Source organism: Jaculus jaculus, chromosome 6 (genome assembly GCF_020740685.1).
Source record: "Jaculus jaculus isolate mJacJac1 chromosome 6, mJacJac1.mat.Y.cur, whole genome shotgun sequence".
Classification (NCBI taxonomy): Eukaryota; Metazoa; Chordata; class Mammalia; order Rodentia; family Dipodidae; genus Jaculus; species Jaculus jaculus.
The window spans coordinates 109,658,368-109,683,821 of record NC_059107.1 but is presented as its reverse complement, the minus strand read 5'-3'; the positions used below and the strand labels follow the sequence as shown (position 1 = coordinate 109,683,821).

The following is a 25,454-nucleotide window of genomic DNA, read 5'->3' as shown; positions in this document are numbered from 1 at the left end:
AGAGCAGAGATGTGTACTGACATCTGCGTGATCTCAGAAGCCACACTGTTTTTAGTGCGTGTGTGTGTGTCTACTCCTTGATGGAAATGAACACCAGATGTTTGCACCACTTTTTGTGCCTGGCTTTATGTGGGTGTTGGAGAATGTAATCCAGGCCAAGGCTTTCCAAACCTTTAACCACTAAACCATCCTCCCAGCCCCACTTTTTTTTAATTACTGAAAGCCCCACTTTTAGTCAGTGACTAGAGATAGAGGCATCAATGATAGCCCTGGGTATAGAAGAGATGGGGAAGCTATTTCAGGAAACAAGAGTTTCAGGGGCTGGAGAGATGGCTTAGTGGTTAAGTGCTTGCCTGTGAAGCCTAAGGGCCCCGGTTTGAGGCTCAATTCCCCAGACCCATGTTAGCCAGATGCACAAGGGGGTGCATGAGTCTGGAGTTCGTTTGCAGTGGCTGGAGGCCCTGGCATGCAAATTCTGTCTCTCCCCCTCTCTATTCTCTTTCTCTCCCTGTCACTCTCAAAATAAATAAATAAATAAATAAAAATAAACATTAAAGAAACTTAAAAAAAAAAAAAAAGAGTTTCAGGACTTTTCCTAAGAGCTGCTCCAAGGTAGGCAGGTGGCTTGAGTTGCTTGTCTCAAACTGTCTGGACTCTTCCTAACTCAGAAACTGCTTGGGATAAAACTTCGCCAGGATTTCAGAGAACATGAGATCACACCATTCTCTTATCATAATCCCTAGATTTGTAAGCCCACCCCAGAACAAATTTAAGTAAGTCTAAGGTGAAAGAACTAGAAAGTAGGAAGTCAACTTGAGATCACCTGGTTGGCTCTGGATGTACACATGGGAAAATTGGACAGACAACAGGACGCAGGCCTTGGTGTTCTGGGTAGTGCCCGCACCATCACCCTCCCTACTGGCAGTGTGGCTGCAGTTCCCTTTTGCTTAAATCAAAGGTGCTGTTCACACTTGGCCACCAGGCTGCAAAAAAATGACTTCATCATCATTTCTAATGTATTAAACATCAAAAAGGTGTAATATTTTCAAGCTTTTTTTTATACGTACAGTAAATTACAGATAATCATGTGAATTTCCTCTAGTCCCAACCTGGAACTTCTTCCTTCTAGTTTGGTTGAGATACAAAGGCTGATGCTAGGGTGATTTTTTTTTTCCTAGTAAATTTTGTTATTATAAGAGTAGAACATAGTCATTAAACAACTTTATTAGTTGGGTTGCCTTTATTAGCATATATTCATTATATAAAAGACTGGGCTTCATGATAAAATTTTCATACGTATGGGGAGGTAATATGATGGAAAATGGAACTTCAAAGGGGAAAGTGAGTGAGGGGGAATTACCATGGGATATTTTTTTTTATAATCATGGAAAATGCTAATAAAAATTTTAAAAAAAGAAAATAAAATTTTCATACGTATAATTTAATGACATTTACCCTTATTATTCTTGTCCTCCTTTTTCTCCCTTAGTCTTCTTCCCAAATAATTCCACTTCTATATGCATGTCTTGTGTTAACATCTAGACTCCACATATCAAACATAAAATATTGGGCTAGAGAGATGGATTAGTGGTTAAGGCACTTTCCTGAAAAACCTAATGACCTGGGTTCGATTCCCCAGTACCCACATAAAGCCAGATACAGAAAGTGGCACAATGCATCTGGAGTTTGTTTGCAGTGGCTGGAGGCCCTGACACATCCATTTCCTGTCTTTCTTATAATCTTTCTTTGATTGTAAACAAATAAATAAAAATATTTTTAAAAATGAATTATTTACCTTTCTGAGTCTAGCTTAAACATTAAAAAAATATGAAACTAACTTATAGTTATACTCTCTCCATCCAAATAAAATCTTGTTAATAATTTTGGTAGATTTAACTTTAATATTTTTAATAATTAAATTTTCAAATCTACAAGGTTGTATTTGCCCCATAATATTTGTTTATCTTATTCTACCTAATCTCACTTTATGCACATCATTCCAATGTTGTTTTGTACAACTGATATTACTTAATACTGTTGAGTAACTAATGGTAAAATCTTCTGTGATCCACTAGTTTGAAGTCCAGTGGTGAAAAGAGAAAAAGTTTCCACCTCCAGCCAGAGTCCTGACTTACTCCTGGAAAAATGATGCTGCCTTACAGAGGCTTTGAGGGAGAAGCAGTCTTTCCTTATAATGACTTTTCAAATTGTATAGCAAAGGCAAAAAAGGCAGTGATTTCTGACCTTCCTAAAGGCACTGGGCTACAAGATTTGGGGCCAAGAGTCAGGGAGGTCCCAGTTTTGAGTGAAAGGTAGGAGTCCCTTCAGAGATGCAAGAGGGGGCCCTAGGCCACCCAACTCACATTTGGCTGAGACTACTGGGGCTGGAAGCCTGACCACCTGGTCAGTGGCATAAAATGAACTGAGTTGGTCTCATTCCAGTTCCAAAAGAACAGGCATGCATGTCTCCGAACAAGAGGAAATATCTACAGTTGTAGTTGGTACTGATTAATATCATTATAGGTGTCCAGCAGAAAGCCCAAGGGTCAATGGCTAAGGAGGGGCCTGAGTTGCTCTGCAAGAGGCAAGAACATTCCTACAAGCTATTGGGAAAGTGCAGCCTCTGGATGGGCTTACATTTGAACCCTTGCTTTTTGGATAACCCAGCATGGTATCAGCTTTCCATCACTGATGAAATGCCTCAGAAAAACAACTACAAATGAAATAAAATTTTTTTTGGGGGGAGGGCTGATGGTTTCTTTACTTTTTCCTAAGAGTCCTCTCCAGTCCCCTCTGCCTCCATGAATACGGTGATTGTGTGGTGCCTGAGCTCCTCACCACTGGCCAGCTCCTCCTAAACTCCCGGGGAGCCTTTTGTCCCCTAGCGGACAGGCTTAGCTCATGATAGATCACAACTGCCCGCGCCTGGAACTGCCCATGGTAGAAAGGAGATGCCGCGACTAAGTGATGGCCCTACTCTACCACTGTTTAGAATGCAAGGACCCGGCTGCTCTGATCAATTTGGTGAGATCACTGAAGGGCCGAATCAGCTTCAACATTATTCCAGGACATTGGCTAAGGCCTTAGTGACAATGATGTTGTGACTCAACCTGTCCACCTAATTCTTCTTTACTCCTTCCCTTCCCTTTCTTACATTTGGTGGAATTTGCTTATTTCATTTTATTTTATTTTTTTAGTTTATTTATTTGTAGTACTGGGGACTGAACCAGAATCTTTCACATGTTGTACAAATGTTCTACAACTAAGCTGTATTCCTAGCCTTCTTCTTACTTTTACTTTTTGTTGTGAGACAGAGTCTCACTAAATTTCCCAGATTGGCCTAGAATTTCCTCTGTGATCCAGGCATGCCTCCTGTCTCAGCTTCCCAAGTATCCAAGATTATAGGCTTGTAAGCAATAGGCCCAGTCACTCTCTTTGTTCTCGAAAATTAGCCCCAAAGATCTCTATGGACTAATCTCCAAGTCTGTGGTTGTTTCCTGTGAAAAGAATTTGTCCACGACAGGTAAGTCACTCACCTGTGGTGCTGAAAGGGGCTTTTAGGTGTCACCTAAAGCTCTAGGATTACGTACCTGGAGACATTGCCACAGATGACTGAACATGGTTGAGTATTGTGCAAGTACTGAATGGCTTTGGATACTCCTATTAATACACTGATTCGAATGTTCCAGGAGAGTGGAGGTGTGTTATCCTAAAAAGACAAGGATGGTTCGTTTGGTTACATTTTTCTAGTACAAACTATCAAATAACCCAATGCAGTGAAATTTAAAAAAATAAAATAAAACACATGCTAAGTCATATTGTTTAAAAGCTATTTAAGCCTTTTAATTTAGTTATGGCATCACAGTGTAAGTAGTTGAGGATAGTAATTGGCTTTTGTTAGAATTACTTTTTAAGCTTGTTTTTCAAAAGCAGCCTAGCAAAATCATGGCACTTATTCAGACTCTACTTTTAGGGAGTCTATATGGTTTTATGTCTGACATTTGTATGGATGGGTACTTTGTATAAAGTTACGCAAATTTAAATTATCCTACAAATAAGGGTAGTTAATGTAAATTCATTTACTATTTAGAATAAATAAGAACTCAACAAGTACTTGGCATTAAGGCTGCACATAATCTAGTAACTCACATACTGAGGCATCTTTCTAGGAGTAAAAAATTGATTTCCAGGGCTAGAGAGATTATTCAGTGGTTAAAGGTGCTCGCTTGTATAGCCCTGGTGGCTGGAGATTGATTCCCTAGTACCCAGGTAGAGCCAGATGCACAAGTAGCACATGCTTCTAGCATTCATTTGTACTAGCAGGAGACCTTGGCATGCCCATCTTCCCTCTGTCTCTTTGAAATAAGTAAACAAATTTTTTTTTTAATTTAAAGAAATTAATTTCTGCATGGGTCCTCACTTCCCTGGGAAACCATTACTGACTAACCTTTTAGGTAGACACATCTAGACATGCCAGCTCCCTCTGGAATCAGTGGCATCCCCCTTCATTTCACTCTGGGGCTTCAGCAGGTTGAGAACCAGAGAGAATAATAGGCATGACTTACTGCACATTGTAATCTGTCAAGAAGTGTTCCATTTGTCATATATGGATAAACCAGACAGAATTTCTCAGTCTCAGCAAAATATGCAGCCAACTCTAGAATGTGTGGATGCTGAAACCTTGAAACAGAAGGTGGTAAACCATCAAATTATCTTGACAAATTACTCTTCAAATAGGAAATGAATAATACTTGAGTTCAGAGGTATAGGGAAATGTCTAAAACAAATAAATTCAGCCAAGAGAGAATTATTTTCATTGGGTATATAAAACAGGCTTCTTTCTCAAATTGGGCTAATCTCTAACAAATACTAGTTACCTTTGTGACTATGAGCAAACAGAGAAGAAAAAACTTATTCAAATATGGTACATAAATTTAAGGAAATAGATTTCTTGAGATTTAGGGTACTGAGAATTTCATTTAAAAATTATTCAGTACTAACTAGTGTTATTGATATGTAGCACAATAGCAAGCAAGAGATGAGAATAACAGAGACACAGTCTCTCTGATTCTCTGCTCTTATGCTCACAAAAAAGAAATAACCACTCACTAATGTTTAAATGTTACTGATCAAGTAGAAAATATGGATACTCAAACTGATGCAAGACTCACAGTGTGTTTGAGCAGATAAGACTTCAAGGACACCTGAACCTGGGCTTGACTCTCTGGTGTCTTTATCAGCTGTGCAAGTGTGGACAAGTCACTTCAACCCTCAGACTGTTGTTTTCACTGTAAGCAGTAATTACATCTACTTCCCAAGGTACTTGCAGAAATTAAGTAACGTTTTAAACACAGGTCCTCAGAGATGATTAGCTTCTTTCTCTTCCCTTAAGGAAGGAATAATCAGAAACCAATTCTAAGAGCTTCATAAATCTGTTTAAGGGAAATCCCTTAATGAAAAACTCCTTTGGGGACTGGAGAGATGGCTCAGCAGTCGAGACACTTGCCTATAAGGCCTAAGGACCCAGGTTCAATTCTCCAATGCCCACATAAAGCAAGATGCACAAGGTGGTACATCCTCTATCTGGAGTTTCTTTACAGTGGCTAGGGACCCTGGATCACTCATCCCCCCCCCCCCACACACACATACTCTCTTTCTGCCCCTTTCTCTTACTCTCTCAAATAATAAAATAACAAATATATTTTTTAAAAAACTCCTTTCATCTTGCTTAGATATTTCTTCTTTCATGAAGTCTATTCTGCTGCCCTCCCCCCAAGGTATCATCTCCCTCCTTTGTTCACTGTTCCTCACCTAATCATTTATCTTACTGAAATTGCCCATTTGTTATGGGCTTCTCTTGCAATCTTGCTCAAGTAGTATATTTTAAGAGGAAAAGTCCACATTGACAGAAATTTCACCTAAATGTCTAAGAAGAGAGAGATTAACAATGTGCAGAATTAAGCTGGATCTTGTAGAAAAAGCAGGATCTACCTCATTTTCCTCAGTTACAAATGAGGATCATTATTGATTTATCTTGTAGGACCATCGGAAGGATTAATGAATCAATACATATAAAGCACCTGGAATTGTGCCAAACACTACATAAATACTATCCACATAAATAACAATAATGTTACCTCATGAATGCTCAATATCATGAAGTTCAATTTTGTAAGATCACGTACAAAGTTGATGCAATCCCATGGAAAATATTGGTGCACATGGGTAAAAGTGAACATGGTCAAGCTGTTCTTGTGGTTCAGATAGAAAAGACCACATTACATAAAACAAATGAATCAGACATATAAGTATAAAAATAGAACCATAATGGTTCCAGAAAAAAAAGATGGGAGAATTATTTTATGGTGTTTTTAGTAGGGAATGATTTTTATTTCTTTTTTTATTCTAGAGAGAGAAAGAGAGAAAGAGAATTGACATGTCAAGGCCTCAGCCACTGAAACTTGCACCACCTAGTGGGCATGTGTGACCTTGCACTTGCCTCACCTTTTTGTGTCTGGCTTATGTGGGATCTGGAGAGAGATGGAACATGGGTCCTTAAGCTCCTCAGGCAAGCGCCTTAACCACTAACTCATCTCTCCAACCCAGGGATGATTTTAAACTATGAGTAAAATCCAAGAAACCATAAAAATATGTAAATTAAACTATATTAAAATAATTGATATATGGCCAATGCTAGAAAAAGGAAACACCCAATGAAAACCTGATAAAAAAAAATCTTATGTGTATTTCAGAACAGAAACAGGCTAATTTTTCTCTAATAAATATTACTTCAAACCATTAAGAAAAAGACTAAAAGCATAATTTTAAAAATGGGTTCATGATATTATCAGATAGTTCTTAGAAAAGGATATATAGGCCAGATATAGTGGCTTACACCTGTAATTCTCAGGAAGTTGAGGCAGAAAGATTGCCATAATTTTGAAGTTAGTCTGGCCTTATATTTCCAGGCTGCCACAGCTACAAAAAAGATCCTGTGGTGGTTTGATTCAGGTGTCCCCCTTAAACCTAGGTGTTCTGAATTCTAGGTTCCTAGCTGATGGAAATTTGGGGATTAAGCCTCCTGGAGGTGGTGTATTGTCGGGGCAGGCTTATGGGTTATAGCCAGTTTCCCCATGCCAGTGTTTGGCACACTCTCCTGTTCCTGTTGTCCACCTTATGTGGGCCAGGGGGTGATATCCACCCTCTAATGCCATCATTTTCCCCTGCCATTGTGGAGCTTCCCCTTGAGCCTGTAAGCCAAAATAAATCTCTTTTTCCCACAAGCTGCTCTTGGTTGGGTGATTTCTAGCAGCAATGTGAACCTGACTGCAACAGACCCTACCAAAAAAAAAAAAAAAAAAAAATGGAAGAGGTGGCTCACACCTTTAATACTAGCACTTGGGAGGATGAGGTAGGAAGATTGAATTTCAAGGTCATAAAATATATGAAAACATTGTTAACCTTACCCAGAAAAGGAAATGGAAACTATGCTGAAACTTCTCTCTCTCTCTCTCTCTCTCTCTCTCTCTCACTCACTCACTCTCTCCTTTTGAGAAGACTCAATATTATAAATGAAAGAGGCAAAATTACAAATGATACCACAGAAACACAAAGAATCATAGGAGAGTACTATGGGGCTGGAGAAATGGCTTAGTGGTTAAGGCACTTGCCTGTTAAGCCAAAGCATCAACAACATTCAATTCCTCAGGACCCACATAAGCCAGATGCACAAGGAAGCACATGTGTCTGGAGTCTGTTTGCAGCAACTAGAGGTCCTGATATGCCCATTCATTCTCTCTCTGTCTCTTCACCTCATTCCCTCTATCTCTCTCAAATAAATAAATAATAAAGAGACTGCTATGAACAATACATTCCATTAAAAAGGGTTACTGAAAAAAAATGGATCAATTCCCAGAAACATACAGTGTATGACTGAACCATAAAGAAACAGAACATCTGAGCTGGAGAGATCTTCAGTGGTCGAGGCCATTGCCTGGAAAGCCTAAGGACCTGAGTTTGATTCCCCAGTATCCACATGAATGAATTCCCAGAAAAGTGATATGCACATCAAAGCACTTGAATTTTTTTGTCTAAAACTCTCTTCCTGAAGAAAGTTACACTCATGAAACAGTTTCTCCACTGGCCTGTCTCTAAGGAAGAGGGAATAGGTAAAATCCATGCAATTGTAGTAGTGTAAGAATTATTCAGCCATGTTAGTCACACTTGACTCAACCTACTTCCTTGTGACAATTTCTTGTTAAAATATATTCCAGTGAATTATGAATGGCCTATTTTAAAACACACATTAGTAATACATGAAAGCAGATGTCAGAAGAACACCCAATGTTCTAACATCCAACCCATATTAATTAAATGCCAAACACTGTGATGTAAAATCAAAGGTGATCAGACAAAATGTACTCACAGTAGTAAAACTTCAAGCTCTGATAAAAATCTCTTCCACTGTTTCTTAAGCTGAATTTTTTTCTCCTAAATGTCATACAGAAAAGATAAGAGGAAAATTAAAGACATTATTTCTAGTTTTGGAAGCCTTAACCTAGGGTGTACAGTTTCCCTGAAATTACATAATCTTTTTTTTTTTTTTTTTGGTTTAAATGCATTTGAACATACTTTTTCTGGGAAGAAGATCCTTAGTTTTCCATCAGTTTTTCAAAAATGCATTAAACCCACAACAAGATTTAGAACCAATGTTTGAGTCTAAACTTTTCATACAATATTTTATGTTGCAAATTTCTTATTCAACCTCACCATATTTTCACAAATTTACAAATATTTAAATACTATATGTGTTCAGAGAAAATCCCATGATAGAAGCTCTGCATGTGGTCTTATAAACAATCCAAGTTGTGTTACATGTACTCACTGCAAAATGTTACTGTTTTGACATTTATGAGTTGGAACAATTGAATATGCTGATTCAAGTTCACTTTTGCATTAATTTTGAACAGCTGTGTCTATAAGAGAAAATGAAAATATACCTTCCTATACTAAGAGAGCTTCAAAATTTATCCCATATCTAGGCATATGAATATTGAGTAATAAAGTCCATTTATTGCTCTGAGCACCTACTCTGTACCCTGACACGTTCTTCTTGCGTATGCATGTGTGGGGTACACAAGTGTGTTTGAGTGGTGTGAATGTGTGTGTGCACAAATGAAGGCCAGAAGACACTTTGAGCATTGTTCTTCAGGAACACCATCTACCTTTCTTTTTGTTTCAGTTTGGTTTTTAAACTAATTTGTTTGCGTGTATGTGTGTGTGTGTGTGTGTTTGTGCATGTGTGTGTGTACAGACACAAACACTTGTGATTCACTAACACTCTTGGTGATTAGCTTCCTTTTTTTTTTTTTTTTTTAAGTTTTTTGAAGTAGGGTCTCACTCTAGCCCAGGCTGACCTGGAATTCACTATGTAGTCTCAGGGTGGCCTTGAACTTGCAATGATTCTCCTACCTCTGCCCCCCAAGTGCTGGGATTAAAGGTGTGTATCACTACGCCTGGCAGCAACTACCTTCTTGAAGAAGGCATGAGTGGGTTTCATTTAACTTGCCCATCACATAATTATGGAGCGACCACTGTGGATCAGTCCTGGCAATACGGTCCTAGGAGGCAAAGAGAGATCAAGCCTCTCCAGAGAGATCAAGTTACTGCAGTGGGAAAGCAGATGAGGAAGTCAACACTGAGAAACAATGGAATGCAGCCTTAGCAGGGCCACTGAGCCATGCCACAGGATTACGAGGCAATCAAGAAATACCTGTTTTTCACAGTGGAGAGAAAAGGGAGTTTAGAGACCTTGAAATTCCATCCTAAAGTCATGCTGAGCTGGGCGTGGTGGCTCACACCTTTAATCCCAGCACTCGGGAGGCAGAGGTAGGAGAATGGCCATGAGTTCAAGGCCACCCTGAGACTACTTAGTGAATTCCAGGTCAGCCTGGGCTAGAGTGAGACCCTACATTGAAAAGCAAACAAAAAAGAGGCTAATTTACATCGGTTGAAGTGCTGCATATTGGTAGGGAATTGATGAAGAGGCCAAGGCAGGAGGATCAGGAAAAGGTTATTTTCGTAAAGACTTGGTTCTCAACGTAACAGTGTTCAGAGATGGTGCATTTGGCAAGTGACTGAGTCCTGAGGGCTCTGACTTCATGAATGCATTAATCCCTTGAGGGACCCACTGTGTAATGGTTTATAGAGAGGTAGGTAGAATGTAGGATGTGGGAATGAGCTGGAGGAAGCTGGTCACTGGAAGTGTGCCCTAGAAAGATATACCCTGTTCCTTGTCCCAGCCTTTCTCTGTCTGCTTCTTGGTCATCACGAGCTGAGCAGCTCTGCTCTACCATACCCATCCATCATGATGCTATATCTTACCACAGATCAGCAAGAAATAGACTGAAGCCTGCAAAACTAAATAAGCCTTTCCTGCCTTTAGATGACTTTTTGTCACAATGATATTAAAAAATGACTAAAAGATTCCTACTGGAAACTTCTTTCCTACCCTCCTGAACTGTGATAAAAAACAATTTACAAAACAGCACTGAATGCCCCACTGTGGCATAGCCATGAGACTTCCTAAAGAGGACACTGCCCATGCACAAGCCACATCTCATAAGCAATGTCCCAAAGCCCTACATGACATTTAGGAAGGTCTTTCTCAATTGCTTCCATTTGCAGAATGGTGGTGGTGGGGGGACCTAGGTTCTAAATTTCTTCAAGACAAACATGCATTTCTTAGTCATTTCTCCAGGCAACAGAGGTCATATTTCTTATTTCCATTTATGAAATTTTATTTTCAACTATTCCTCCTTTCACTGGTGATGAAAAATGATATATTTTAGGATGAAATAGGAACAAATAAATGGAATTTAAATCTTGTGACAGTACTTCTTTCCATACCTGTTTAAATAATTTAACAGCATACGTTTGGTTTTGAATATCCACTCTGTATACTTGAAAGATCTCCCCTTCTCCAATTAGGAAGTCTCTGTGGAAGTTTTTGGTTGCTTCTATGATACGTTGAAAGCTGATGGGAAATTTAAGTGGTACTCCTTAGGAGGAAAAACAGAGAGAAAGTAAATCACCTTTTCTCTTCTTCAGAATCTGTGTCACTGTTGTAACTAGTACTTCCATATTAGAAGTGCATCAGCGCCCAGAAGAAAGCCTGTAGAAGCAGGCCCAGGGTCTTAAACTGAAGCCACCATGTCACCACGTGCACTGTATACATGTATTTTATCTGGTTCTCATCCTTCTACATAGCAAATAGCTTTGTATATATTTGAACAACAATATGATTTTAATACTTCTCCCAAAAAAATCAACCAAAGAGCTTAATTGAGGAAATGATTCTAAAGATTTGTTTCCTTATCATTAAGTCAATGTTTTTCTGTTGTCCCATTATGAATCTAAAACTAACAAAAAGCACCAGAAGTGGAACTCAATATGACTAAGCAATATTCCATAAGCTTTACTAAGAGCTATATTTTTCATAAACTACATTTTACATTTAATTGCCTGAGTTCATCAGAGTGAATTAGGATGTGGCAGCTTTTTGAAAATGCATCCAAACTGAAGGTTTGGAGAAAATATTAAAGGTAAACACAGATTTAAAGGGGAAGAGGCTAGGGATGGTGCTCAGTAGCAGAATACTTGTTTAGTATGAATGAAATCCTGGGTTCAATCCTGAGCACTACAAAAAGCTTTTTGGTTTTTTTTTTAAACAAAATTTAGCTAAATCAGAACCCAATTTTGGTTATTTTTCCATGGATAATGCAAAATATCCTCTGAAGGCATTTGCAATTTAGTTTAGATCTTATTGGTTAAAAAAATAAAGTAAAATAAAATAAAAAACTTTTCCAATTCTGTTTAGCCAAGAAAACAACAGACTTAGTGTCAAAGATTAGGACACAGTTTTAAATTGTCTTTAATTTTATCCCCAGGTGGGACTAAAATATTTTTCATATTAACAAGGTAGGGGAAACAATTGGATTTTCTTAGTGGATCTCAGCATTGTTCTGTAATTATCTCAAAAGTCTTTATAATTGCTATGAAATGTTCTAAAGCAATATAAAAGTCAAGATGTTATAAAATGTATTCATATAACAGATAAAAACAGAAAACTTTACTAATGAGGAAAAGTCCCTTTATGAGATGCCCTGTGTTTTTCATTAGCAGTGTTTTTTTTGTTTTGTTTTGTTTAGTTTTTGAAAGCCCTGTGGCAAACCCGTTTCATTTTCTTTAATTGATGTACTTTGTAAATAGTGTTGGATTTCATAAAGCAAATGGATTCTTAACATAAAATATGATTCTTAACATGTCATTACAAGTATAAGTATCTAAATCAAAATTTAAAATATTTTAGTAGCTATGAAAATTTTACACTAAGCCTGAAAATAAACAAAGTTGGCTCAGTGAGTAACCTCCAATTTACTTACAAGAATGCATGATTTAAAAAATTTTTTTTTTTTTTTACCTTTATCATCATGTTCAGGAACAAGAACATTATCCACTGTGATACCAGTTGTTTCCTAAGAGAAGAAATATATACTAAAATATGACTCACTAAAAGACATACTTAAGTTATTCCATTTTGTATGCCTGGTAAGACCATAGCCTCAACAGAGATCCATAGGTCTCTGTGAGATTATACAGTACAATAGAGTGGAAATTAATCTACAAGGAAGTTAGCATAAAACAAAGTTATTTCACTTTATTCAATAGCATTCATTTCCTTATAGACTTAAGGCTTTCATGACAACTGTAAACAAGTAAAGTATCGATGCCATAATCAGTTACAGTCAATTCTGAATGAATTCTAACGTTATAAAATGATCACTGCTAATTTGTTGTAATAAAAACTAACAGCACTATGCAAACCATAACTAGAAGAGGAACAGTAGATGCTGAGTTTGATTAATATATAACTCCTAGCTCCTTAGAGCTCTAAGTTTCAGCTCTGGCATATCGTAGAAGGGGAAAGCACTAACCCTTCAGATATTTACAGATCTGTATTTCCTGAACCCTCAACTAAAGAAAGAACATGAGAGAACTGAAGCATTGTTTTAAAAAGAAAACTGCCATCGTTTCTATCATTTCTCTGCTAGAGAGTTTCGGTCATTATAAAATTGTGCCCCAGAGTTCCAGGGCATTTTCTTTGGACACATGTTCTACCTTGGGTGGCATGTTTGGAAATCCATGCCCCTGACGACTCTGAGCTGAAGGGCTCAAACCTGCACCTGAAAAAGAAATAAAGAGAGTTAGATATAATCATGCTTATGTCTTGAATGCTTATTTCTCCTGAGACCATGAAAATAAATATCTTACAGTTAATGTTCATTTCTAAAGTTCAACTTCATTCAAGTGGAATGGTTAAACTTTATACATGCTAAAGAGTTTTCTGATGAGGAAATAAGCAAGCATACTTTCATTTACTTAAAATATGAATGGCTACTTTATTTACTTACTCATTTAATTTTTTTGTTTGTTTTGTTTTTCAAGGTCTCACTTCAGCTCAGGCTGACCTCGAATTCACTATGTAGTCTCAGGGTGGCCTGGAACTCATAGCAATCCTCCTACCTCTGCCTCCCAAGTGCTGGGATTAAAGGTGTGTGCCACCATACCTGGTTCTATTTTTGGCTCTTTGAGTCAGGGTCTTGCCCTATCCCAACCTAACCTGGAACCCACTCTGTATCCCAGGCTGGATTCAATGTCATGGTGATCTTACCTCATCCTCCAGAGAACTGTGGTTATAGGGGTGAGCCACCATGCCCAGCATTAGCTACTTTAAATTACTGCTTGACATTATTGAAATATGAAAGTACAAAATAAAGAACATAAATAAAAATAGTAATATATTATAAAATTTTTGTATGCATATTTTAAATTTTTATAGTTATGAGATTATATTTCCTTGAGTTAGTTTATTTTTATGTTCTTTTGTGCCATAAAGCATTAAACTGATTGTGTGCATATGTATGTGTGGGGGTGTTTGTGCATGTGTGTGTGGGTTGTCAACCATCAACAACTTACTGCCCCATTCTAAATATAGGCCATAATTTGGATTTGGTTTAGTTCTGTCAGAACTGAGGCAATATGCGTAACTTCCCACAAAAGATTTACACCTGACTAATTTTTGTTGTCCTTTCTAATATTTTGATTCAGACTACAGAAAATTTTTACCTCTTGATTTGCTTATATTATGTTTTAGTATTTCTTAAATTGTTTTGCTTATAAAACTAGCAATATGTGTTATGGAAAGAGAAAAGTCATCATCTGTCTTAACCAGCAGTGGACCCTGTGAACTACATAACCTCTGGTACAATAGTGACATGACTGTTATGGGGCAACCAACTTCTCTCTGATTGGATTAGGGGCCTGCTCCCTGGGAGGGAATTCATGCCTGGTATTGAAAACCCAGTCTATGGCTGTATAAGTAATAAGCTTGGGAGTGGGAGGGTTGAAACTACTACTGTTATTTGACTAAATGGTTATGTTGTGCTCATATAATTACCTTCTAAATATTATGTTTATGCCCATTGATTAATGCTACCCTCACTTTTTTTTTTTTCCTTTTTAGTTTTTCAAGATAGGGTTTTGCTTTAGTCCAGGGTGACCTGGACTTCACTATGTAGTCTCAGGATGTCCTTGAGCTCATGGTGATCCTCCTACCTCCACCTCCTGAGTGCTGGGATTAAAGGTACATGCCACCATGTCTGGCCCTGCTCTCACTTTTGATCAAAGAAGCTTCTTTTTGCAGATAGTGATGGCTATGAGTAATAGAAAGACTCATATCTCATCAAAGTACTGAGAATAAACAACTGTTGAATGCTCGGTACTAAGTGAGACATCTCAGTTTGTACCTTCAAGGCTCAGGGCACATTGTGGAATGGGTAGTGGAAAAAATGTAAAGCCCAATGCTGGGGAAAAGTACTTTAGAATTCTGTCTTCTGGACACAGAGTAGCTTTGGTATTCACAAACCTACAATGACTGTAATTACCAGCACAATTCCTGCACAATATTAAGCCCATCAATGTGTTATGGATAACAGAGGAGGGGGAAAAGGTAGCAAAATAGAAGAGGGAATAGTTAGAAAGAAGAAGGGGTTCAAGACGGGGAGAGTAGGGCAAAGTGAGGTAATAGGAGAGGATTATGATCAAAACATATTATATACATATATGAAACTTTTCAATCAAAAGTTTTAAAAATAGGTAAACAAAAAAATTAGTTTTCAATTTGCAGCTTAAGTATATAAATAAGACAATAATGAGCCTTATCAGTTAAACATTAACAGTCTTAAGAAATTATGTCCTTATAATGACACACCCAGAAGCCATAGATTGTTACTAGAAAATTTTCAGTGCCAGGGATAGTATACCTTCCAGTGAGTTGTTGGCCAGGGAGGTCCCTGATGCTCCCAAAATATTATGGGCCATTGCAGAGGCTCTTGGTTTCCCACCAGGAATAGATGATAAGACCCTACTACTGAAGATTCCACATACTTGGGCTGCAAGGTCACTGAGAAATCCTGCTGGTGATGAGCTAAAAACCTCTCCTGTGGAGACCAGCTGACAGAAACCTGGAAAAAGCTATATTGCATGCAGTTCCATGGGAAAGAGAGAGATAAATCACCAGTGGAGATAAACAACAGTGGACACTGCAAGCCTCAAATTTGGCCAGCCAGGAAATGAGACAACAGGTGCCATAGTGGTATATCTGTTATGGGGGAAACCAATCATGCTCTAATTGGACTGTAGGCCCATTCCAATGGAAGGAATACATGCCTGATACTGAAAACATAACAAGGGAAAGTCATGAGCCCTAGAAGTGTACCATCTGCTGGTATCTGCCTAAACATATATACTATGCTCACCAAACTGCCTGGTAAGCACTTCTCTTAATGTTCATACTCATATATTAATGCTATTCTCACTTTTGGTTAGAGAAGCTTCTCTTTTCAGATGGTGATGACTTTGGGATGACTCAGAAAGCACCATAATGCTGAAAGGAAGTGACGGAGGAGTGCTCGGCACTGAAACATCTCTATTGCACCTTTCAAAGTTCAGGGTCCATTGTGGAAGAGGTGGTAGAAAGAATGTCAGAACCAAAGAAAGGTAGGACTCCTTACAATGTGCTCTTCCAGACACAAACTGGCCTGGATACCTATGACCTCACAGTTCTTGATACTACATACACAAGACCATCATAATAAGTGGAAAAGATGGTAAAATCTAAATAAAAGAGAGACTGATTGAGAGGGGGAAGGGTTATGATGGAGAGTAGAGTTGCAAAGGAGAAAGTTGTCAATAAAAAAAAAAAAGGAAAAACACTTGCCTGTTGCATACTCAAGGTCTCTGGCACTAGGCCGGGGCTCTGAGCTCTGAGAACTAACAATAAAGAACAGCCAAGATAAAGTATATATCCTCTGAGCCATCAGAGCTCTTAGGAGGCAGAAGTATGAGAATCACCATGAGTTTGAGGCCATCCTGAGACTATATAGTGAACTCTAGGTCAGATTGGGCTACAGTGAGATCCCACCTCAAAAACAAAAAGTAAATAAAGCTAGCAATAAAACATCAATTTAAAAATAATCATTGAACAACAGTATAAACCAAACTGAATCTCATAGATATTTATAGAACTTTGCATTCAAAACCAGAATACACACATAATTCTTCAGAGGATATTGAGCATTATCTGAAACAGACTATATGTTAGATAACTGAATAAGCCTGGGCCCTTGCTGGTATTAAAATAAACTGATTCACCACTCAGAAAAGAAAAGAAAGAAAGAAATTATGTCCTTAATGTATAATTATAATATTCTTCTATCAAATTAGTATATGTTTAAATATACTACATATATGTATACACATATGTATATACACACAGAGACATACTCATATCTTTGTAGAATTCTTTAAAATCCTCACTATAGAAATACATATAGGTTTTAAATACTTTATAGCTTATTAAGTAAAACATTATAGAGGTTAATTAGATTAAATTATTCAAGTTTGAATTTCAGCTTCTGACAGCAGAATAAGTATTACAGTTATGTAAAATAAGGAAGAAAGATAGAGAGCCTTAAGTATGGGAGGAAAAGATTTCTGTTCTATAACCTTATAATAGTTACATGGTTAACCAGTGGCTTTCATCCATGCCAGGCCAAAGTCTAGCTCCTTGGATTTAAAAGTGAGCTGAGGGCTGGAGAGATGGCTTAGCGGTTAAGTGCTTGCCTGTGAAGCCTAAGGACCCCGGTTCAAGGCTCGGTTCCCCAGGTCCCACGGTAGCCAGATGCACAAGGGGGCGCACACGTCTGGAGTTCGTTTGCAGAAGCTGGAAGCCCTGGCGCACCCATTCTCTCTCTCTCCCTCTATCTGTCTTTCTCTCTGTGTCTGTCGCTCTCAAATAAATAAATAAATAAATAAATAAATAAATAAATAAATAAATAAATAAATAAAAGTGAGCTGAATAGGGCTGAGTGTAGTGGCGCACATCTTCAATCCCAGCACTTGGGAGGCAGAGGTAGGAGGATTGCGGTGAGTTTGAGGCCACCTTGAGACGACATAGTGAATAGCAGGTCAGAGTTAGAGCCAAGTGCTACCTCAAAAAACAAAACAAAAAGTGAACTGAAAAGATTTAATGCAAATTAAGTTCAAATATATTTTTCAAAACTTAATTAAAAACATATTCTAATGGACTTCACATTCTATTTTACCAGTGTTTATTAATTTACCAAGATAATTATTACTAAATTACCAAGATATCTCATCTTTGTATATTTGAGGCATAATTTCAGCTATCTCTGCTTAAATATTATCCAGAAGTTTGTGGATGTTTTTATTGGTTTGCATGCGCTAGGGTCTCTTTCCAGGGCTTTATGTAGCCCAAGCTGGCCTAAAGCTTGCTATGTAGCTGAGGAGTGCCTTGAACTTTTGAGCCTCCTGCCTCCATCTTCCAGGTGCTGGGATTACAGACATGTGCCCCCATATCAAGCTCAAGAAATTTAGGTTCTAAAGCTTATTTGCACTTCTATTTGTATATATAAAAACTTTCTTGATAACACACACAAAAAAAATCATATAAATAAAAAGCTTGCTGGGTGTGTTGGTGCACACTTTTAATTGCAGCTCTTAGGAGGCAGAAGTATGAGAATCACCATGAGTTTGAGGCCATCCTGAGACTATATAGTGAACTCTAGGTCAGATTGGGCTACAGTGAGATCCCACCTCAAAAACAAAAAGTAAATAAAGCTAGCAATAAAACATCAATTTAAAAATAATCATTGAACAACAGTATAAACCAAACTGAATCTCATAGATATCTATAGAACTTTGCATTCAAAACCAGAATACACACATAATTCTTCAGAGGATATTGAGCATTATCTGAAACAGACTATATGTTAGATAACTGAATAAGCTTCAATGCATTTGGAAGGCTGGAATCATACAGAGTACATTTTCTGAGTAAGGACTTAAAGTAGAGATCAGCAATAGAAAAAAAAAATCTAAAATTCACAGACTTGTGAAATTTCAAAACAAAACTCATAAATAGTCAATGAATAAAAGAAAAACACTACAGAGTAAATTGGAGTAGTCTAAAATGAGTGCAAATGAAAAACAACCAAAACTAACTTATGTATCATGAGCAGTATTTAGAAGAAACATTGTAGCTGCAAATGCCTACCTTAAAAATGAGAAATATCAGCTGGGCGTGGTGGCACACACCCTTAATCCCAGCACTCAGGAAGCAGAGGTAGGAGGATCGTCAAGAGTTCGAGACCACCCTGAGACTATATAGTGAATTCCAGGTCAGCCTGGGCTAGAGTGAGACCCTATCATGAAAAACCCGAGAGAGAGAGAGAGAGAGAGAGAGAGATCTACTCTAGGGAGACTGCTTGGTGGATGAAGTAGTTGCCACAGAAGCACGAGCTCTCAGTTCAGAACCCTAGCACACACGTAAGAAGCCAGATGCTCTACCAGAAACTTGTAATCTCAGCCATCTTATTGGGCAAGAAGGGAGTTGGAGACAGGAGCCAAATGAGCCAGAAGCTCAGGTGCCAGCTATTCTGGTGAAAAGGCAGCAGTGAACAATGTGAGACTATGTCTCAAAAGGTAGAAAAAGATGAGTAATACCTGCTGCAGTCAGGTTGATATTGCTGGAGGAAATCACTCAAACAAGAGCAGCTTTTGGGGAAAAAAGGGGGGGGGGGATTTATTCTAGCTTATAGGCTCAAGAGGAAGCTCCATGATGGCAGGGGAAAATGTTGGCATGAGCAGAGGGTGAACATCACCCCCTGGCCAACATAAGGTGGACCATAGCAACAGGAGAGTGTGCCAAACACTGGCATGGGGAAACTGGCTATAACGCCCATAAGCCCACCCCAACAATACACCACCTCTAGGAGGCGTTAATTCCCAAATCTCCATCAGCTGAGAACCTAGCATTCAGAAAATCTAAATTGATAGGGGACACGTGAATCAAACCACCACAACACCCAAGTGTTGTCCTCTGCCCACATGTTCACTGTGGCACACACATCTGCACTAACGCACACACATACCACAATACACTGGTAATATGGAGACAGGAAAAGAGAGAAATTCCTCAAATCATCAATTTATATTTTCACTTTAAGAAACTAGAAAAAAAAATGGCAAACTAGACTGAAGTAAGTAGAAGGAAATAATTAAAACCAGAGTGGAATAAAACACAATAAAAATAAAAAAGAAAACTCATTAAAATAAAAGGTGTTTCTTTGAAAAGATTAACAGAATTAACAATCTTTAAAAAACAATTACAAACTTCTGGTTAAGATGGCAGCATAGGTACCATGCCAAAGCAGCCTAGGGGGGAAAAAGACCAAAAAAAACTCAGCAAAATACACACTTTTACTAAAGAGTGAGGTGTATAGGAAATTGAAACAGGAGTGGAGAAGTAGAAGAGATCCAGAGCATCCAGAGCCTGCACAGGCCGGCAAAAGCGGCCCTGAAAAGTCCACTGACTGCGGCTGCAGCAGCGGTGGCAGCACACCAGAAAGCCGCCAGGCTCGGCTCGAGGTGCAGGAAAAGCCAGGTGCGGGAGCTTCCACTCACACCGCACTCTCCACAACTCAGGAAACGTGAAGGGAGAGCGGCAGTGAGCAACGGAGGAGCAGATCACAAGGTAGAAGGACACATGGAACAGCGAGAGAACCAGAGCAGCTGCGGCTTCCTTCCCTCCCCCACCACCTGTGCCCAGCTCCAGCAAACAGAGCAGTGCTCCCAGGACCTGGCCACTACAACTTGAGCCAACAACAGGACCCAAGCAGGAGCAGAGTCCGGCAGCAACATCAACGGCACCAGCAACAGTGGCCCCAGCGGCAGCAGATCCAGCAGCAGCAGCAGCATCTTCAGTGGTAGCAGTGGCGGTTCCAGCAGTGGCAGCTTCAGCAGCAGCAGCAGCAACAGCAGTGATGGATCCAGCAGCAGCAGCAGTTCCAGCAGCGGGGGTGCTGATCTACAGGGCCACATTTTCCAGGTTCGGTTTGCACCACAGGAAAAGCCAGTGCCCAGTTCCAGAAATCAGAACAGCAGCCCAACAACCCAGCCAGCAACTTGACTGAGACCAAAACCATCCAAACAGGTAATTGGGATTGTACCAGGGAAGGGTCTCACTTGGTCATAAACTGACTTGGATCCCTCAACAGACCAGAAATCTTAAACTCTTTGTTGATAGAGGATCTGGTTGTTATAATAACTACTCTTGCATAAATACTTGGTGCTGTTTTTGATTGAATGTGTACAGTGTTTAGTTAAATTATAGAATCTACCTGTACTTTATTCCACTCAGCCTACCTGAATACTCCAATAGAAGGGAAACTGAACCCCTAGGAACACCTTTGTAGATACTCTGAGAGTCTTAAGAGCCACACCTAACACCTTAAGCTCCTACCCTAAAGATATATAACATCAAATCAATTGATACAGCTAAGAATACCTAGCTAGCTAGAAAATCCAAGCATTATCTTAAACAAAGATGCAAAAATGTATACATTATAACATAAGAAACACTAAAAAGCAAGACATTACAAATCCATCTAAAAGTATTAATGCATCAGAAATGACCTTCAGTGAGAACCAGTTAGAGGAAATGCAAGAGAAAGATTTCAAAAGAATGATTGTAAATATGTTCAAAGAAGTCAAAGAACAAATCAAAGGAGTCAAAGAGGAACTCAAAGAGGAAATCCAAGGAATCAAAGAAGACGCAGGACACCAATTTCATGAAATAAAGAAGGTAATACAAGACATAAATAAGGAATTAGAAATAATAAAGAAAAACCAGTCAGAATTACTAGCAATGAAGAACACAATTAATGAAATAAAAAATTCTGTAGAAAATCTCACCAGTAGAATGGATGAAGGAGAGGACAGAATATCTAAGCTAGAAGACCAGGTGGCAAATCTAATACAGTCCAACAAAGAGAAAGACAAACTTATAGAAAAGTATGAGTGGGAATTTCAAGATATTCAGGACACTGTGAAAAGATCAAATATAAGAATTCAGGGCATAGTAGAAGGAGAAGAATTCCACTCCAAATGCATAGTAGGTATCTTCAAGAAAATCATAGAAGAAAACTTCCACCAAGTTGGGAAAGAGGTGCCAATGCAGATACAGGAAGCCTTTAGAACCCCAGCCAGACAAAACCTGGAAAGAACCTCTCTTTGCCATATAATCAAACTACCAAACACACAAACCAAAGAAAAAATATTGAAAGCAGTGAGAGAGAAAAATTAAGTTACCTACAAAGGCAAGCCCATCAGGATTACAGCAGATTATTCAACACAAACTTTAAAAGCCAAAAGGGCTTGGAGTGATGTATTCCAAGTTCTGAAAGATAACAACTTTCAATGAAGGTTACTTTATCCTGCAAAGCTATCCATTAAAATAGAAGGAGAAATAAGGACATTCCATGGCAAAAGCAGCTTAAGGGGTATTTGAAGATAAAACCAGCTCTACAGAAAATACTTGATAGAATCCTCCATGCTGAAGAAAAGGAAAAGCACACATATAAGGAACCTGGGAAAAACAAGTAATACTCAAATATTAGTTAACACAAGAGAGCAAAGGTAGAACAGGAACCATTAAAAAAAAAATGGCAAACATAAACACAAACCTTTCAATAATATCTCTTAATATCAATAGCCTCAATGCCCTAACCAAAAGACATAGGTTTGCAGACTGGGTTAAAAGCAGGATTCTACAATTTTTTTTTTTTTTTTTTTTTTGGTTTTTCAAGGTAGGGTCTCACTCTGGTCCAGGCTGACCTGGAATTAACTATGTCATCTCAGGGTGGCCTTGAACTCATGGCAATCCTCCTACCTCTGCCTCCTGAGTGCTGGGATTAAAGGCGTGCGCCACCACGCCCAGCTTGGAGGATTCTACAATTTGTTGTCTCCAAGAAACTCACCTTTTTGTAAAGGATAGACATTATCTTAGGGTGAAAGGTTGGAAGATGGTGTTTCAAGCAAATGGGCCTAGAAAACAAGCAGGGGTTGCTATCCTAATATCTGACAAGGTAGACTTTAGTCCAACATTAGTCAAGAAAGATAAGGAAGGTCACTTTATATTGATTAAGGTCACACTCCAACAGGAGGACATTACAATCCTAAACATATATGCACCTAACATGGGGGCTCCCAAATTCATCACACAAACACTAAGGTCACAGATAACACCAAACATAGTGGTGGTGGGTGACTTTAACACCCCACTCTCATCAATTGACAGGTCATCCCAGGAAAAAATAAACAGAGAGGCATCTGGACTAAATGAGGTCATAGAAGGAATGGACCTAACAGATATATACAGGATATTTCATCCAAGGGATACAGATATACACTCTTTTCAGCAGCACATGGAACATTCTCTAAAATAGACCATATATTAGGACACAAAGCAAATCTTAACAAATTCAGGAAAATTGGAATAATTCCTTGCATTCTATCTGACCACAATGGAATTAAACTACAAATCAGTAGCAAGAAAGGCTATAGAGCATACACAAAATCATGGAAACTAAACAATACACTACTAAATGATGAATGGGTCAATGAAGAAATCAAGAAGGAAATCAAAAAAATTTATAGAGTCAAACAATAATAGGAACACAACATACCAAAATCTCTGGAACACAATGAAGGCAGTTCTAAGAGGTAAATTTATAGCCTTAAGTGCCTATATTAAGAAATTAGAAAGGTTGCAAGTAAATGACCTAATGCTTCACCTTAAAGCCTTGGATGAAGAAGAACAGGCAAACCAAAAATCAGTAGGCAGGAAGAAATAATAAAGATTAGGGTAGAAATTAATGAAATAGAAACAAACAAAAAAAAATCCAAAGAATTATTGAAGCAAAGAGTTGGTTCTCTGAAAGGATAAACAACATTGATAAACCCTTTGCAAATATGACCAAAAGAAAGAGAGAAGAGACACAAATTAATAAAATCAGAGATGAAAAGGGTAACATTACAAAAGATTCCAGAGAAATTCAAAAAATCATAGGGACATACTATAAAAGCATATACTCCACAAAGTATGAAAATCTGAAATAAATGGATGCTTTCCTTGATTTATATGACCTACCCAAATTAAATCAAAATGAGATTAATCACATAAATAGACCTATAACAAACATGGAGATCCGAACAGTTATCAATAATCTCCCAACTAAAAAAAGCCCAGGTCCAGATGGATTCACTGCTGAATTTTACCAGATCTTTAAGGAAGAGCTAACACCATTGCTTCTTAAGCTTTTCCAGGAAATAGATAAAGAAGGAATTCTACCAAACTCCTTCTATGAGGCCAGCATCACCCTGATACCAAAACCAGGCAAAGATAGAATAAAAAAAGTAAATTACAGACCAATCTCCCTCATGAACATAGATGCAAAACTTCTCAACAAAATATTGGCAAACTGAATACAAGAGTATATCAAAAAGATCATTCACCCTGACCAAGTAGGCTTTATCCCAGAGATGCAGGATGCAGGGATGGTTCAATTTACACAAATCTATAATGTAGCACATTATATAAATGGGTTGAAGGACAAAAATCACATGATCATCTCATTGGACGCAGAAAAAGCATTTGACAAAATCCAACATCCCTTCATGATAAAAGTCCTACAGAGACTGGGAATAGAAGGAACATATCTCAATATAATAAAAGCTATTTGTGACAAGCCTACAGCCAACATATTACTAAATGGGGAAAAACTGGAAGCTTTTCCACTAAAATAAGGAACAAGACAAGGGTGTCCACTGTCCCCACTTCTATTTAATATGTTTTTGGAAGTCTTAGCCATAGCAATAAGGCAAGAGACACACATAAAAGGGATAAAAATTGGAAAGGAAGAGATCAAGTTATCATTATTTGCAGATGACATGATTCTATACATAAAGGACCCTAAAGACTCTACTAGCAAACTGTTAGAGCTGATAAAAACCTACAGCCATGTAGCAGGATACAAAATAAATACACAAAAATCAGTGGCCTTCATATATGCTAACAACAAACACACAGAGGATGAAATCAGAGAATCACTCCCATTCACAATTGCATCAAAAAAAAATAAAGTACCTTGGAATAAACCTAACCAAGGAAGTAAAGAATCTCTACAATGAGAATTTTAAAACACTCAAGCGAGAAATTTCAGAAGGCACTAGAAAGTGGAGAAACATCCCTTGTTCCTGGATTGGAAGAATCAATATTGTGAAAATGGCAATCTTACCAAAAGCAATCTATACATTTAATGCAATCCCTATCAAAATTCCAAAAGCATTCTTCATGGAAATAGAAAAAACAATCCAAAAATTCATTTGGAATCACAAAAAACCTCAAATATCTAAAATAATACTGACCAACAAAAATAAGGCTGGTGGTATCACCATACCTGATTTTAACCTATACTACAGAGCCATAGTAACAAAAACAGCATGGTACTGGCACAAAAACAGACATGTAGATCAGTGGAACAGAATAGAGGACCCAGATGTAAGCCCAAGTAGCTATAGCCACCTGATATTCGATAGAAATGCCAAAAATACTCATTGGAGAAAAGATAGACTCTTTAGCAAATGGTGTTGGGAAAACTGGATATATATCTGCAGAAGGATGAAAATAGGTTCTTCTTTCTCACCATGCACAAGAATTAAGTCCAAATGGATTAAAGACCTTAACATCAGACCTGAAACTCTGAAACTGCTAGAGGAAAAAGTATGGGAAACCCTTCAACATATTGGTCTTGGCAAAGACTTTCTGAATACAACCCCAATTGCTCAGGCAATAAAACCACAGATTAATCACTGGGAGCTCATGAAATTACAAAGATTTTGCACTGCAAAGGACACAGTGAAAAAAGCAAAGAGGCAACCTACAGAATGGGAAAAAATCTTCGCCAGCTATA

The 25,454-nt window shown here is 38.2% G+C and overlaps 1 protein-coding gene across 1 annotated transcript in view; it reads right to left on the bottom strand.

Annotated features, from left to right (window-relative positions):
- The window catches only part of Irak3 (interleukin 1 receptor associated kinase 3), a 68,854-nt gene that overhangs the window by 15,646 nt on the left and 27,754 nt on the right, over positions 1–25,454 (bottom strand). The window contains exons 3-8 of the mRNA XM_004650066.2: positions 13,180–13,244; positions 12,482–12,536; positions 10,909–11,060; positions 8,426–8,490; positions 4,566–4,680; positions 3,591–3,709 (exon numbers count right to left, since the gene is read on the bottom strand). Of these exons, the coding sequence (XP_004650123.2) occupies positions 3,591–3,709; positions 4,566–4,680; positions 8,426–8,490; positions 10,909–11,060; positions 12,482–12,536; positions 13,180–13,244 (571 nt within the window). The remainder of the gene's footprint in view (positions 1–3,590; positions 3,710–4,565; positions 4,681–8,425; positions 8,491–10,908; positions 11,061–12,481; positions 12,537–13,179; positions 13,245–25,454) is intronic.